General features: G+C 40.5%; 1 protein-coding gene across 1 annotated transcript in view; it reads right to left on the reverse strand.

Moving 5' to 3' along the window:
* Positions 1–10,287: 10,287 nt before the first annotated feature.
* The window catches only part of MPDZ (multiple PDZ domain crumbs cell polarity complex component), a gene marked incomplete at its 5' end in the record, with an annotated part of 159,564 nt that continues 154,800 nt past the window's right edge, over positions 10,288–15,051 (reverse strand). Inside the window, one exon of the mRNA XM_081318883.1 lies at positions 10,288–14,699. Coding sequence (XP_081175009.1) covers positions 14,553–14,699 — 147 coding nt within the window. The 3' untranslated portion in view covers positions 10,288–14,552. The remainder of the gene's footprint in view (positions 14,700–15,051) is intronic.

Raw genomic sequence — 15,051 nt, forward strand, 5'->3', positions numbered from 1 at the left:
TGCTGGGATGGCCAGAACTTTGAGGACCTGGTCATAACCAACAGTTGTTCAGCACTTTCATAACTTCAAACAGTTGCTGAAGAAGTGGTCACTAACTGAATACTACCTGTACAGGTAGTCCTTGATTTAGGACCACAAGTGAGCCCCAAATTTCTATTGCTAAGCAAGGCATTTGTTAAGTGAGTTTTACCTCATTTAATGACTTTTCTTTCCACGGTCGTTAAGTGAATCACTGCAGTGGTTAAATTAATAGCCCGGTTGTTAAGTGAATCTGGTTTCTCCTCTGACTTTGCTTGTCAGAAGGTCGCAAAGGGGGATCACATGATCCCGGGACACTACAGCTGTCATAAATATGAGTCAGTTGCTAAGCATCTGAATTTTGATCATGTGAGACCATGGGGGAATGCTGCAATGATAGTGTGAAAAATGATCATAAATCACTTTTTTCAGTGTTGTTGTAACTATGAATGGTCACTAAATGAACTGTTGTAAATCGAGGACTACCTGTATTTGGATGTCAGCACTGGTCCTCTCCATCCTGTATCTGTCCCATACCAAACTTGTGTGGAGCTGAAGAGAATTGGGGTGGAATACTGTTTGGTTCTTGGATCTCGACATTTCAGTCTAGACATATTTTGATTAGATTGAGTTGGATCACATTCAGTAATAAACCTGACAGCATGAACAGGCAGTGATAGAGAAATCCTTTTGGTTGTGATTAGACAGATCAGCAACAACAGCATCAGAGCACTTGTTATCTTCACAATCAGCAACCATGTTGCTGAAAAAAATTTGAAACACCTGACAAAATCCCAAAATCTCATCCAATCATTCTTGCATTAAAGTCTCCAAAATATTCTGCCAATTTATTTATTTTTAGGAGGGTGCCCTGGGCCCAAAATGTTGGTAACTGCTGATTTCCTTAAGCTGGAAATGTGTTCATTGACACCATCTGTTGAGAATGGGACTCTTCCTAGAAAGCTGAAAATAAAATAGTATGGAATCTATTTCCTGATGGATAAGAACAAAAGTCTTTTTGTCTCAGAATTTACTCAATGTAGAGAACTGCAGCCTGATTTTTTTTTGCCAACGTTTTGCCTTGATCTTGTTTGAACTTGTACTCTGATTCCAGTGAACACAACAAGTTTGCTGTGAATAGCTTACTATTGATTATTCATGCGTGACTGCTGTATGTTGACTTAGCACACGTTTTCCACTCACAGCTCCAGAGGAAGCAACAGTGCAGGGAATAAAAGATAGATCATTAACTTCCTTCGGTCTAGGGAAAAGTAGGTTATCAGTTCTGCGCTCTGCACACTGCCTTTTTATCATGTAAATAATATTCCACCCACATTATAGAAAATACACAGGGGAAATAGAACTGGAGAAAGTGGTCCAGTTTGAATTTTGAAGCTAAATTGGCAAGCAGTCAGATATATTTATATATATATATATATGTCAGACATCAAAATCCTGTTCGGGACTACTTTGTAGGATTTATTTCTTGTCAACTAAAAAGCTTCTACCCACTCTGAAGAAGCAGCTTTATTTAAACAGGTCTGCATATTGTTGCACCAATATGACAGAGCTGTTTGCATAATTGCAGGCCATTATCTTAGAATAGGGACCACTACGGTGGGAAGGTAACAGCGTTCCTTGCACTTTGGGCATCTAGTCATGCCGGCCACATGACCACGGAGACGTCCTGGGACAAAAGCTGGCTCTTCGGCTTTGAAACGGAGAAGAGCACTGGCCCCTAGAGTCGGAAACGACTAGCACGCATGTGCGGGAGAACCTTTACCTTTACCTTTATCTTAGAATGAGGTTACACTATATTCAATGGAAATAGACCAACGGTCCCCAACCTTTGTGGATTGATGGCCTGGCCGGTGGGGGGAGAGGGGAACTGGGCCTTGCAAGTGACATGCCAGCGTGTGCATGCATGCAGCCCTTGCAAAAGTGGTAGGCTGTTGCGAGTGTCAGGCCAGTGCACATGCGCATGGGTGCCCACCAGCCTGCTGCTCATGCAAGTGCATGTGCATACACTCTGGCCAGCCACTCATGTGCCCAAATCCAAATAGGCCACAGCCCAGTAGTGGGCCGTAGCCCAGGGGTTGGGGACCCCTGAAATAGAGCATCTTTCTAGGCCTGTATAAATGCAACCCGATAATCTAATGTTCCTTAACATAACTGGGATAGTTAATTAGTTAGTTAAAACATTTATGTAGCCCCCTATCTTATATCAAATACTGGGTAGTTCCCAGATAGGGAATCCCATGATACAATCTCATGTTAATGCTGGAAACCTTAGCCCAAATGAAATAGACTTTGCTTTGAGGCTGTAAATAAGATGATAAACCCTGAAAGCAATTAACCTAATCCTTCAAGGCTCCTTTCACATCTAATACTGGGACTCACCCCAACTGATTCTTTAAGATACCCCTTACAACCTGTAACCCAATCAGCTACTCTTTGATTCATCGTCCCTCACCATTTATTACACTGACTGACTGATGAGAGTTGGTGTTTGTAATACCTGAGAGTCAATGTAATACAGCGGAAACTGAGTTTCCATGCAGTCACTTTACAGTCTCAAGATCCTGTTAAGCCAAGGGGAAATATTCCCTACAGGCTGCCATGAGTTCCTGGGGATAAAAAGTAGTATATTCTTTGAGTTATACTCAAGACCTGGCTCAGAAACATGTCCATTGCCGGTTTACTTCCAAGTCCGATTGAAGGACTGGGTTATTACCTTTAAAGCCCCTTATGGCATGTGTCCAGGTTACCTGTCTTGCCCAATGAGATTGGCCCACCCCACTTACATCAGGAGAAGGGGCATGCTTCAGATCCCATCGTTCAAGGAAATCCAACCGGCAGGGTATAGGAAAAAAGCCTTTTCTGCCATGGCTCCCGGCCTCTGGAACCTACTCCCCCTCAAGTGAGATCTCTTGGGTTTCAGGAAGGGCCTTAAAACCTGACTCTGCCAATTATTCTGCGGCCCAAATGATGGTGTTCCATACCAAGGGTGGTTAGAAGATTAAAAGAAGACTCCACCTCCATTCAGTGTGTATTGGTTCTTTCCTTAGCTAATTTTTGTTAATTTTAATGTTAATATTTATTATTTTAATGTTTTATATTGTAATTCCCCCAGAGTCACTTGATACATTTGAGAGAGAGAGAGAGAGAGATTGATAGATAGATAATCTATCTATCTATCTGATAGTAAGATAGACATAGATAGACAGACAGACAGACAGACAGACAGACAGACAGACAGACAGACAGACAGACAGATAGATAGATAGATAGATAGATAGATAGATAGATAGATATGCAGTTTTTCAGTTAGCAGTATTGGGAAAAGTTTTCTACTGCATTTTTAGGGATTGCAATTGCCTGGCTGAGGAATTCTGTGAGTTGAAGTCCTCACGTCTTAAAGTTGCCAAGTTTGGAGACCCCTGATCTAGAGCGTGGCAATTTTCTGGTTTCCAATTAATTCAACACTAGCCCTCCTGAGCTTCCAAGCGTAAACAATGGTCGGGTAGGGCCTTCTGTCTGCTGTGGATCATGGAGAGATAAATGGTGGTGATGGTGGTGGTATTGAAGATGATCACCTGTAGAAAGTCCATCCCTAGTTTCGAATGAGCCACCTATAAGCTCTTATGCAACAACCTGTTTTGGCTCCCACTTCTACATATTTTGGATCAGAAGGATGTTCAGGAGAGTGTTTTAGACAGACATTTTCAAATTTAACATCTCCCAGCTGGAATTTTAGATTGAATCCAAAACTACTGAAGAATTTGGGACTGGTAAAACTTCCTCTCATCTTTTAATCCCAGAAGTTGGCAAGCTTTCCCAGCATTTAGACAAGGGATAGGATTGACTGTCTAGAACCAGGATAGAGCAAAATAGCCTTGTGCTCCTTTGTGCTTTCTATCACTTTGTTGCATAAACAATGTCATAAGCCAAAGTAAGCACAATATATGATTTTCTTTTCCCTTTTCAAAAACAGTACAAGCCTTAGAAAATCAGTCTGATTCTCTACTGCTCTCTAGTGCCAGTAGTAAAAAAATACATGCTCAATTAATTGATTCTAAGCTTTCCTTTCCTGTTGTTGAATATACTCTTAAAATAGCTGTTTATCCCCCAGGTATACTACATATCTATCTCCTGTCACCTACTGGAAGATCAAAACTTCTGCCTGCGTCGAAATGCATGTAAGCAAAAAGGAGGAGGAAAAGCTAATAGGCATATCATAAAGAGCAAAAAAAAAAAATCAATTACAAGCCACTAGCTGCTGCAAGACTGCAAGATTCTCCTATCGTTCTACAGATCCTGAGATTGTTGAGCGGATAATAATGATCGTGGAGCTACAAGCTCTGCTTATTGCTGGAAGCAAGAGAGGGAACTTAAAATCCGCACACGCTTATTCTGACAGTTCCCGATGGCTCTTGTTTTGTAATTAGGTCTCCAGGTTTTGACTCAGCCCTTACTTGTAGCCCAGTGCAGATATAATTCTCCATGCTCTCTCTCCCTCAAAGGGGTTTCAATGGATTCCAGACATTCAGGAATGAAATCAACTAGCCCAAATCAAGGCCTGGACTTAAGTCTGGGTAAGTTCTGTTGCTTTGAGGCTTCTAATCTTTCACGTCATGAGAGGTAATCAAATCTCGCAAGCTGAGCACCAAAGTCACATGGGCAGAGAGGAAGTGACAATCGATAGGCAATGCTTGGGATTTGGGGGATATTTGGCAAGTTTTGGAATCTAAAAAGATACACCAGATCTATATCAGGGTTTACCAATCAGTTCAGTCATGTCTTATACAAATGCCGCCTGTAGGAAACTGCAGTAGTGACTTTGCCCGTCATGCCTCCAACCTTTGACTTTATGGGTAGAGGAGGCTCTGAAGACCCCCAAAATAAAATTCATAGTAAAAATTGCAGGAGACCCCTCCTGGGTTTATACATTCAGTGTAGCATACTTAAGACTGCTCGACACACCAAAAACAGAAAGAAGATTAGCGTGTACAAACTTGTGTTGAAAGAAAAATCCTCATCAGGGTCCAGTCCAAGCCGGAAATAAACAAACATGGGGATTGCTTTAGAAATAAGGTTGTAGTTTATTGAAGAGGAGAGCCAGACAGAAAAATGGCTCTGGAAAAAGAAGAGAGTGAGTACATGTAGTAGGGAGTGGGTTTTATACCCTCTTAGGCTTTTGTTTGGAGTTGTTTCCTGTTCCTGTTTGAGGCTTTGTATTTCCTGTGTCATGTACTTTGATCTGAGTCTCTGTGTGTGCCCCTTTGGCATCTGTGGGTTAATCCTATTATGTCCTGTCCTAGAGTTTGGGTGGGGTATGTAGATTTTAGGTGTCTTTGTCTTCCTAAGCTTCTAGCTGGAGGGCTCCAACCTTCCTGAATGGATTATTACATCTGCATTTCTACAGAGCTGGTTTCTGCTTGGGGGAGGAAGACTTGGGGCTATTAAGAAAAACTGGGCATGCTTTTCTGCCTCTTTAAGATCCTTTGAAGAAATACAATATTCTGCCCTTTTCATATTTCCTCTTCTATGGGGGGTGGGGGGGTGACTTCCCACACTTGCGTGGCCAAGATCTTTCCCTTAATTTCCAGAACTGGAAAAAAAATAGATACCCATGCATGTGAGTGACCTTGGGGACCCTGTGGTGGTCCTAAGGGCAAGAATCTGTCATAGGTTCCCCCCCTTTTTTCAGTGCTATTCTTAACTTTGAGCAGTTGCTAAATGAATGGTTGTAAGCCAACCTGTACTGTGTTAAATCAGTGTGAGGAAGGACAAATAGCATGTTTATTTAGACCAGGGGCCCTCAAACTTGGCCAGTTTAAGACTTGTGGACTTCAACTCCCAGCAGGGGAAGAACACCTGGGATCAGCACAGAGATCTTCAGTCATTTACTTCTTCCTTGTAGAGCAGGGGTCTTCAAACTTGGCCCTTTTATGACTTGTGGACTTCAACTCCCAGAATTCCTCAGCCAGGCTGGCTAAGGAATTCTGGGAGTTGAAGTCCACAAGACTTAAAGTGGCCAAGTTTGAAGACCCCTGAATTAGACGGTCACATGAACTCAACAAAATCCTTCATTTTATAAATTACAGCACTGTTTAGCACATAGATTTCTGAATGTGTACCTCCCGTATGGGTAGTCTTATAAAGTCTACTGTTCTTTTTCAATTTGAATGCTAATTGTGATGATTGAACAAGATTTGTTCCTCCTAACTAGTGCTTAAATCTACCATGGTATGCAACTCTAATGTCTATTCACTTATATCTATCTCTTTTGCTAATTACTAGCTAGCCAGCACATGTGAAAGATGATACGTTTGAAAAAAAAATCTGAAATATTAAGTTCAACAATAACACTATCATCATGGAGTACATTCACATAGATGGCTAAAGATATTGCAGTTTCTAATCGGAATGCCATTTTTGAAAGTGCAGATTCAGCTAAGATTCAGATGAGCTTGCAGTGTATAGTACTGCAAGCTTATTTTATATCAAACTGAGAAATCAATATCCATGTAACCTCCCCTTACAAGCCTATTTAGCAAATCTGTACTGCTTGCTTTCATCTAAGCCTGTGAAAATGTTATCAGTTCGGTAACTTAAACAAGATGTGAAAGGAGCATTTTTACAGGAAAACAATAGAATTTCTTGTATACTTGTTTAGATTGACACTCAGATTTGTTTTAGTTAATAAGTTGGACTCCTAATTAATAAATGTTAACTGTGAGACTGAATGCAGTTCCATGGAGGTTTAGAACAACCAGTCAAAGGACATTGTGCAGCAATTCTGATTTTCCCTGGTTAATTTTCTGTGTGTTAAAAAAAAGATGGCTACCATATGAGGTTTATAATGGAAAATTGAATTTTGCTTCAATGCCTCTAAAACTTCAGTATGAGTTATCTCAAAGGCAACTGCACTGTTTTTTCCTTGAGGAAGAAGATATTTCATTTCTTATCCAAGAAGCTTTCAGTTCTCTGATGAACTGATGACGTATGTTGGATGAGAAGTGAAATGTCTTCTTCAAGGAAAAAAAAGCCAGTCTAGATGCCTTTTGGGAAAAGCGCCTTTGAGACAACCATGACTGAGAATCTCCATAGACACTCAGTGTTGCATAGTAGAAGTCACCGGTAGTACTCTAAGTGTACAGTGCTGTTACTGTAATCACCTCTTTAAAGGAGCAGCTGAAGATATACATTGCAACACAACTACTGTAGTGTGAGAATCCCCAGAAAGGCAGCTACCATTTTATACACAAGTGTTGACAGTTTGGGGTTTGTGATATGGTTTGAAGAACAGCAGATGAGGTTTTCCCTTAAAATACAAAGAATGTAAATTACAAATTAGAACCACACAGAATTTTGAACCGAGACTATTTTTAGATAGATTTAAAAGTAGAAATCACTTGGGAATACTCAAGTTGTATCATTTAAGCAGCAGCAGAATTGGTATAAACTTGCTTGATATCTAGGGCTTCCACACAAGTTTGGTAATTTAATTGTCCAAACCGTCTAATTCTGTGATTCGTGTTTGCCAACACAGAGGATTTTAAGTGCCAGATGCTCCAGTGTCCTAACTGTTGGCTAATTGTTTTCTAATTGCTCCTATTTGGTGAAGGCTCAGCTTCAGCATTTACATCATCTGATTGCAGCTCCAGGAACTGCAGCAAGGTCTGATAGGCAAAAGCTGCAGGTTTTTGCCTGTGATGACCAAGTTAGAAATAAACAAGAAATTTCCCACTGGCAGATGAACACGGTAAATAAGGTTGAGTTGTGTACTAGTAGTTAATGGACTACTACTATCTTGCAAATAAAATCCGCTTGTACTTTATTTTTGCTTGGTGATTCAGAGATTTGGAGCAGTTTCTAATGTTTATAAAGATCACTAAAAATATTCATGGCTTGGAAATACTGCTCAAGAGATTTATGAGAGCTGTGGAAAAGTGTCATTATCTGCTTTACATTCATAAAGGGAACTGTAATATTTGAAAGTCGCTCATCATGCAGAACAAATCCAATTCTTTGGAACCTCCCTTTCCAGGGGTGTCAAACTGCCGGCCTGCAGGTTGGTTGCATCATACGGAGGCCGCACCCACCCCAGCTCCAGTAGTGCAAAAAAAGTCATGATATGTTGCAACACATCATGTGATGTGGTGAGTTTGGCACCTGTGCTCTAGACAGAGATCTGTCCATCATGGAGTTCAGGAAAATACTGAAAACCTACCTGTTCTGCCTAGCTGTGATGACCCAGGGCACAGCACAGAGGCAATGCAGTCAGCTGGCAATTCAAACCGCCCTTTAATTGCTCCAAATTTTCCCCAAATGCTCCCACATTTCTGGCAAGCCTCCAAACAAAGGAACACACACACACCTTCGGCCACTTCTGGCTGCAAGTAGTTTCACATACAGTCTGATTAGAAGAGGAATTTACTCAAGGCCATGGAGATAAACACACATCATAAGCCTAACGAGTCTGTGTGAATACAAGCTTGAAGAGAAGCCAAAATACAGTCCGAGGTCTTTGAACATTGAAGCAAGGTTGTCAGTAAGTCCAATGGTCAGTTTCCGGGTTTCCAAGCAGAAGACCCAGAACAAGAGATCGGCAACAACATGCAAAACTCCAAGGAATCAGCGTTTGTTCTGACCAATGCCTCTCCCCACAGTATCTCAAGTGTCAGTCTCCAGGTGTGCCTTGTGGAGAGGGGCAGGCCACTCTCCCCCCCCCAGTAGTTGAGCCTGCCTATGTTGTTCCCTCCTTCTCTCCACTCTCTGTGCTCTAGGATCAGGAGGGGGTGGCCCTTGCTCATCGCCTGACCTCTGTCTCTCCTGTTCATCCTGTCCCAATCCTGAAGGGCCCTGGCCTGCCTCGGCCTGCTCTTCCCCACATTCCTCTGAAGTCACAGACACTCTCCATCGACCTCCATAGGGTCTCGTTCCAGCTTATTTTTCTCCACAGATTCAGGCTCCAACGGAGGCATGACACTAGCACAGGGAAAGAGGTGTGCTGAAACTGAAGGCAGGATCTGCAGGTGTGTGGCAGGTGTTATTTTCCAGGTTTTATCTTTTGGAGTGCTCCCCTGCCCCAAGATAATGCTTTTCTTCTGTCGTTTTTTAAAAATTCCACTTTAATCCAATTATTTCAAGAATCATAGCGTGCTGGCTGATGTTTATACATTTGCCTTTCCCAAAGGGCAGAAATTAGTTACCAAATACTCCCAAACGTCTCTATCAATAGCTCCAGCAGGGATGGGAAATAAGAAGCTTGTTCTCTCAAATTCAGGGCATCCAGGCTACAGCAAAGCTAGGAAACAGCTACAGTTAAGAAGTTAATTCTATCTTTGCACAGTCACACAATAAATGGGGATGATTTTTTTTTACTATACGAAAACCACATGGACCTCCTCATATCACTGAAATTAAAACTGATCCCACACCAATTAACGCTGAAATTAATGCTTGGCTGCCACAGGTGAACTGGTTTTTAGTGACTTCCCGATATGGCAATGCTATCTTCAAAAGAGAGCATTTGTAGCTCAAGGCTGAACTGTGAAATCCTTGATGCTCCCTGAACCCGGTGCTTTTCTTGGGCGTCTACAGTAGATTAACACTAACCAGCCCAACAATTAAGAAGGAAAAAATATTCCAAAGAACCACAAGTGCTCTCACCAACACTGATGGGGCAAGCCACTGTCACAAGCCCCACTTCATCCTAGCACTGATGATGCTAACTTGGTAATGAAACATCTGCAAGAAAACCATCAAGTTTAGAGAGCGCCAAAGAGCTCACAATGTTCAGGTATTTATGGCATGAAATAACATTTTTTTCTAGCTTTCTCTTGTATTGTGCATGGATCTGGAGGATAAAAAGCCTGAGGTGCCAGGAAGTAATTCATTGCATTGGCTTTCGGTCAAATTAAGTTAGCTGTGATATCCACATATCTTGGAAGGTCTCTGGGTGAATAAAATCAAATGTTTTGGACTTAGGTTCTTAGGAAGCAGTTTGTTCAAAAAACCAGTGTGATGTTATAGTTAAGCCACTGGACCTGGAGCAGGAGATCCAGATTCTACTCCACTTCAGCCATAAATGCTCGTTTGTGGCAGTACCTCATAAGCTGGTCGTGGTGAAAAGTTGTAATATAAATCTCATAATGAAATGAAATCATACCCAATTGACAGAAAGTCTAGACATAAAAAAACATGGCTGTGTTAACCTTTATTTGTTTGCCACAAATAACTTCACATTTATCAAGCTAATACTGCATTCAGAGAAAATTTATTAAAAAATAACAAAATATCTGTACACTACATCTGTTACAAATATAGAGGTGGTTTTTAAGTGGTTGCACATATGTATCACATGCTCTACACCAGGGGTGTTCAATCTTGGCAATTTTAAGACTGGTGGACTTCAGTCTCAAAATTCCCTAGCCAGCATAGCTGGCTGGGAAATTCTAAGAAATGAAATCTCTAAGTCTTAAATTTGCCAAGATTAGACACCCTGCTCTACACTGTTAATGCATACAGGACTTGAATCCAACACAGATTGCCAGTAATTGTAGATGATGGAAGCTTTTTCTCTCTACATCTGAATGTCAACTAATGATATCAAGAATTCCTGTTGAACCAAACAGCACTGAATTACTACCACTCTAAGACACTGTACGAGAATAGCTGTGTTAGCCTTTAGTAGCCCAAAATCAAAAGGTGCCTGATAGAACCTATTCAGACCAATACATTTCATGAAAAGGCATAAGATTTTGTGAATTATTGGTCCCTTCATCAACAGCTGTACCATCAGGTGCTTATGCCTTTTTATAAATGCGCTGAGTCTGAAAAGGTGCTCATAAAACCCTCCTGAATTTATAAAGATGTTATAGTCCTCAACTTACAAATATTTAGTGGTTAGGATTACAAGGGCACGTGCGATTGGTCATTGCGCATAACCATTGCAGTGTCCCCATGGTCATGTGATCAAAATTTGGGTGCTCGGCAACCGGCACGTGTGTACAAAAGTTGACGCATTCCAGGGTCAGGTGATTGTCATTTGTGACCTTCCCAGATGGCAAAGTCAATGGGGGAAGCTGGATTTGCTTAATGCAGGGGTCTTCAAACTTGGCCCTTTTATGACTTGTGGACTTCAACTCCCAGAATTCCTGGCTGAGGAACTCTGGGAATTGAAGTCCACAAGTCACAAAAGGGCCAAGTTTGAAGACCCCTGGCTTAATGACTCCGTGATTCACTTAACAATTGCGGTGATTCACTTAACTGTGGCAAAAAAGGTTGTAAAATAGAGCACAATTCACTTAGCAACCATCTTGCTTTGAAATGGAAACTTTGGTCCCAATCGTGCTTATAAGTACCTGTACTGGTATCTCTCATGGTTTTTCTAAATCAGGTTTGCTTAGTTTGAAATTGGTTCTTAACATTCATTCAGCAGCAATTATGGAACAGTTAACACCTTGTATCAGAGGTCTTCAAACTTGGCCCTTTTATGACTTGTGGACTTCAACTCCCAGAATTCCTCAGCCAGCTTGGCTGGCTGAGGAATTCTGGGAGTTGAAGTCCACAAGTCTTAAAGTGGCCAAGGTTGGGGACCCCTGCCTTATATGGTTTCTTGATGTTTTCTACACAGAAGACTAGGCCTCATGAAAGGGAGAGGGACATTTTTCTTCATAAGACGAATGGAAGCAAGAATTTAAGTACTCTGCAAAATGCTATCCTGTTTTATGTAGATTACTTGTAGCCTCATTTGAGTGTGTGTGTGTTTGTTTTGGCTTGGGGAAAAAAATCAATATTTGTTGGGTGATTTCCCTTCACGCTCCGATGTATAGACCTTTGCAAGAACCAGAGAACAACACCACAAACATACTCCAAAATATAAGCTGTAATGCAACTTTTTTCAGGTACTTGGAACACAGGACTGTGTAAACAAAGTCTGTTTCATTTAGGAGTTTTAAAAAGCAAACTATGCTCAGAAGTGGGTTACTGTCTCAGCACTCGTTTGGTATGTTTGAATGAGCTATCATACTTAGTAGTAGGAGATCCTGTACTTAACAGGTAGTTTGGGCTGGATGATCTTGAAGGCCCATCCAGTCCTTACATTCTGTAATTCTACCATCCTCTTATAAATTGGTTTTTAAATTCATTTTCCTTTAACATCCCAGGGGTAGTCTTTGGGTATTTCTAATATACAGATCCCAGGGATATAGACTTAAAATAAACACAACCAAAATAAAAAAAAGCTAAATATAAATACATTTACACCACAACATGCTAACTTGGGATAATAACTGGAAAAGGGGACCTTCTGATACATTGTCCCAATTAATATTAGTAGGTCTTTTAATGAGGTATTCATTCTCATATAAATAAAGAAAAAATAAGAGTAGTTATGAGGAACAACATTTTCCAGAATTTCAGTAATTAGCACATAAAAGCAGCAGGCACAGACAGAATGTAGCCAATCAAATTCTTAAAAAACAAAACCCCACCCTCTAACCAGGGGTGTCAAACTGGCAGCTGCATCACGTGCAGGCCACGCCCACCCCGCTCCACAAAGGCAAAAAACGTCGCGATACGTCACAATACGTCACTTGACTCAATCTAGTTTGACACCCGTGCTCTTAACTAAACTAAAAATAAATTCCCCTGGAGGCCTTTCTAGGTTTCTCTATTCCTAACTGGTGGCAGTAGTTAACATTTTGAGTTGCATTTTTAAAATCCTGATGAACTATTGAGAATTTACAAACTGTCATATAGGCAGTTTGTGACCACAACAGAGACCTGAGACTTGGTCATTAAATGAAGTGGTCGCTAAGCGAAACAGAAACTGTGCTTATATTTTGTCTTTCCTTTGCTCTACAGACCTGCAAAGGTTGTAAATGCAAGGATTGGTCGAAAAGTTACTTTTTCATCATTGCTATAACTGTAAATGATCAAGGCAGTTGCTAAATGAGGAGTAATTGTAAGATTATGAGGCAAGGATAGACCAGAGTACATTTCTCTAATTGCCCTAATTTAACCAAATACCGTTAATATGGAATCAGTGGTTGTTACTAGGAACAAAAAGAAGTTAAGGTGAATGCTGTGTGTGTGTGTGTGTGTGTGTGTGTGTGTGTGTGTGTGTGTGTGTGTGTGTGTGTAATGAAGTTAAACCAATTAGAGGGCATATTGCTTATGTCAGGGGTGTCAAACTTGCAACCTTACGTGACATCACAACGTATCACAACTTTTTTTCTATTGCCGGCAATGGGGTGGGCACAGTTTTGGCATGACACATCCGGCCTTCAGGCCAGCAGTTTGACACCCCTGGCTTATGTGCTTTAAAAAACACAAAAATCCTTTTTATTGTAATTCACTACTGACATTTAGCATTGTGATCTTATGGGCTCCAGTCGAACACAAGAAATTCACTGGGTGGTCTGTGGCCCAAAGAAACCTGGCTTATGACTTTCGGATAAAACAGAAAACAAGCTCCTCAAAAGTCAGCTCAAAGCATCACCCAACTCTAGAGATCTTAACTGCAGGAAAATATTAAAGACAGTTTTTGTCTTCTGCAGTAACACAATCTTCAAAGTCTGGGAAGAAGGATGTCGGATCTATGTCTTTATTTGGTGTGTTAGAACTGCTTGAGGCCACTTTTTACTAACCTGTTATGCAAGCATCTGTATGAAAACCTACCAAATATTCTAAGTTAAATATCATAATGTTTTAATTAGGTGATTTAAAATCAGTAGGTCAAGCTTTCACTTTCTTTTTGTTGCCACCAAAGAACAAAGCATTGGAAATATTAAATGTATTTTAAAGAAGCCAGAATTTGGAACTGATTTTTTCATTAATAATTCTTGGGTCATTTGTGAAAATAAGATACATTGTGGTGACAAAAAGCTATTTCATCTCAACTGTGAAAAGTTTGCTTATCAATGCTGATGACCCCACAAAGAAAGAAGAGAAAATATACTGAATTCCGGGGGACTCTGCAACAGTTAGGTATTACTATCAGATATGTCCTGTCTCCTGAAAAAAGAACATGAAGATCAATTCAGTTTAATTATTCTAGGAAAGATCAGGAAAACTTTTACTCTCTTTTTTTTTAAAAAAAGTGTTTCTCTTAAGCACTATTATTCCAGAAAAAAGTTTGTCTCAGAGGTCATGTTGGGCACGGGGATATTAATAAAATTTAATCAAATGAATATATGAGAGTTTTAAGTTAACCCTGGATAACCAATAGCCAATGTTTTGTGTCTTCCAGAAATTCCAGAATTCCGCATTATAAATTACTCAACAATCACACAACATGCCCTTCCAGGTTACCACACCATACATTTCCCCCTTTCCATTCCCCTTTTTCCTACTCTGATTTTATTATTGCCACTTTCAAATCCTACAGAAGCCAGTCTCTGTAATCCAACAATATGTCTACACATGGATCAAAATAAAGACCATTCGTTATTTTTCACTCTTGATTAAAAACAGCCTGGCAACAAACAAATAAACTCCCAACTCATCTTTGGGGACAGGGCTTAAGAGAGAACAGTCAAAGTCACAGTTCCTTTTGTTCTTTTTAGAAGAGCGACAGCTTCTTCGTGGGTGACTCCTTCCAAGCTCTGCCCATTGACTGCAAGGATCTGATCCCCTCTTTTAAGGCGCCCGTCTTCTGCTGCTGCCCCCTACAATGTTTGTTTTTTTTTAAAAAAAAAACAGATTTTATTTTACAGAATACACATAGGGTGTCCAACTGAGGCCACAGGCTGCATCATAATGTCTTTTCTTTGGTTTTGGCTTTGCATTTGGACTGACCCCAAACCAATATAATTCATATACCATGGGAATTTTTGATAAAATGGGTTTCTTAACAATGGGCTGCTTTTTTGCATGAGGACAAAATCAAGAAGTATTCAATTCTTACAACTTGGGATCTTGTTCACCTCAAATATTTCTTCATTAGAGTCCTCTTGCATTAAATAATGAGTCGTAGTAGAGAGAACTGTAGGACATTATCTTACAGTTACTTTAATGCAA

This window comes from Vipera berus (genome assembly GCF_964194415.1).
Source record: "Vipera berus genome assembly, chromosome: 2".
Classification (NCBI taxonomy): Eukaryota; Metazoa; Chordata; class Lepidosauria; order Squamata; family Viperidae; genus Vipera; species Vipera berus.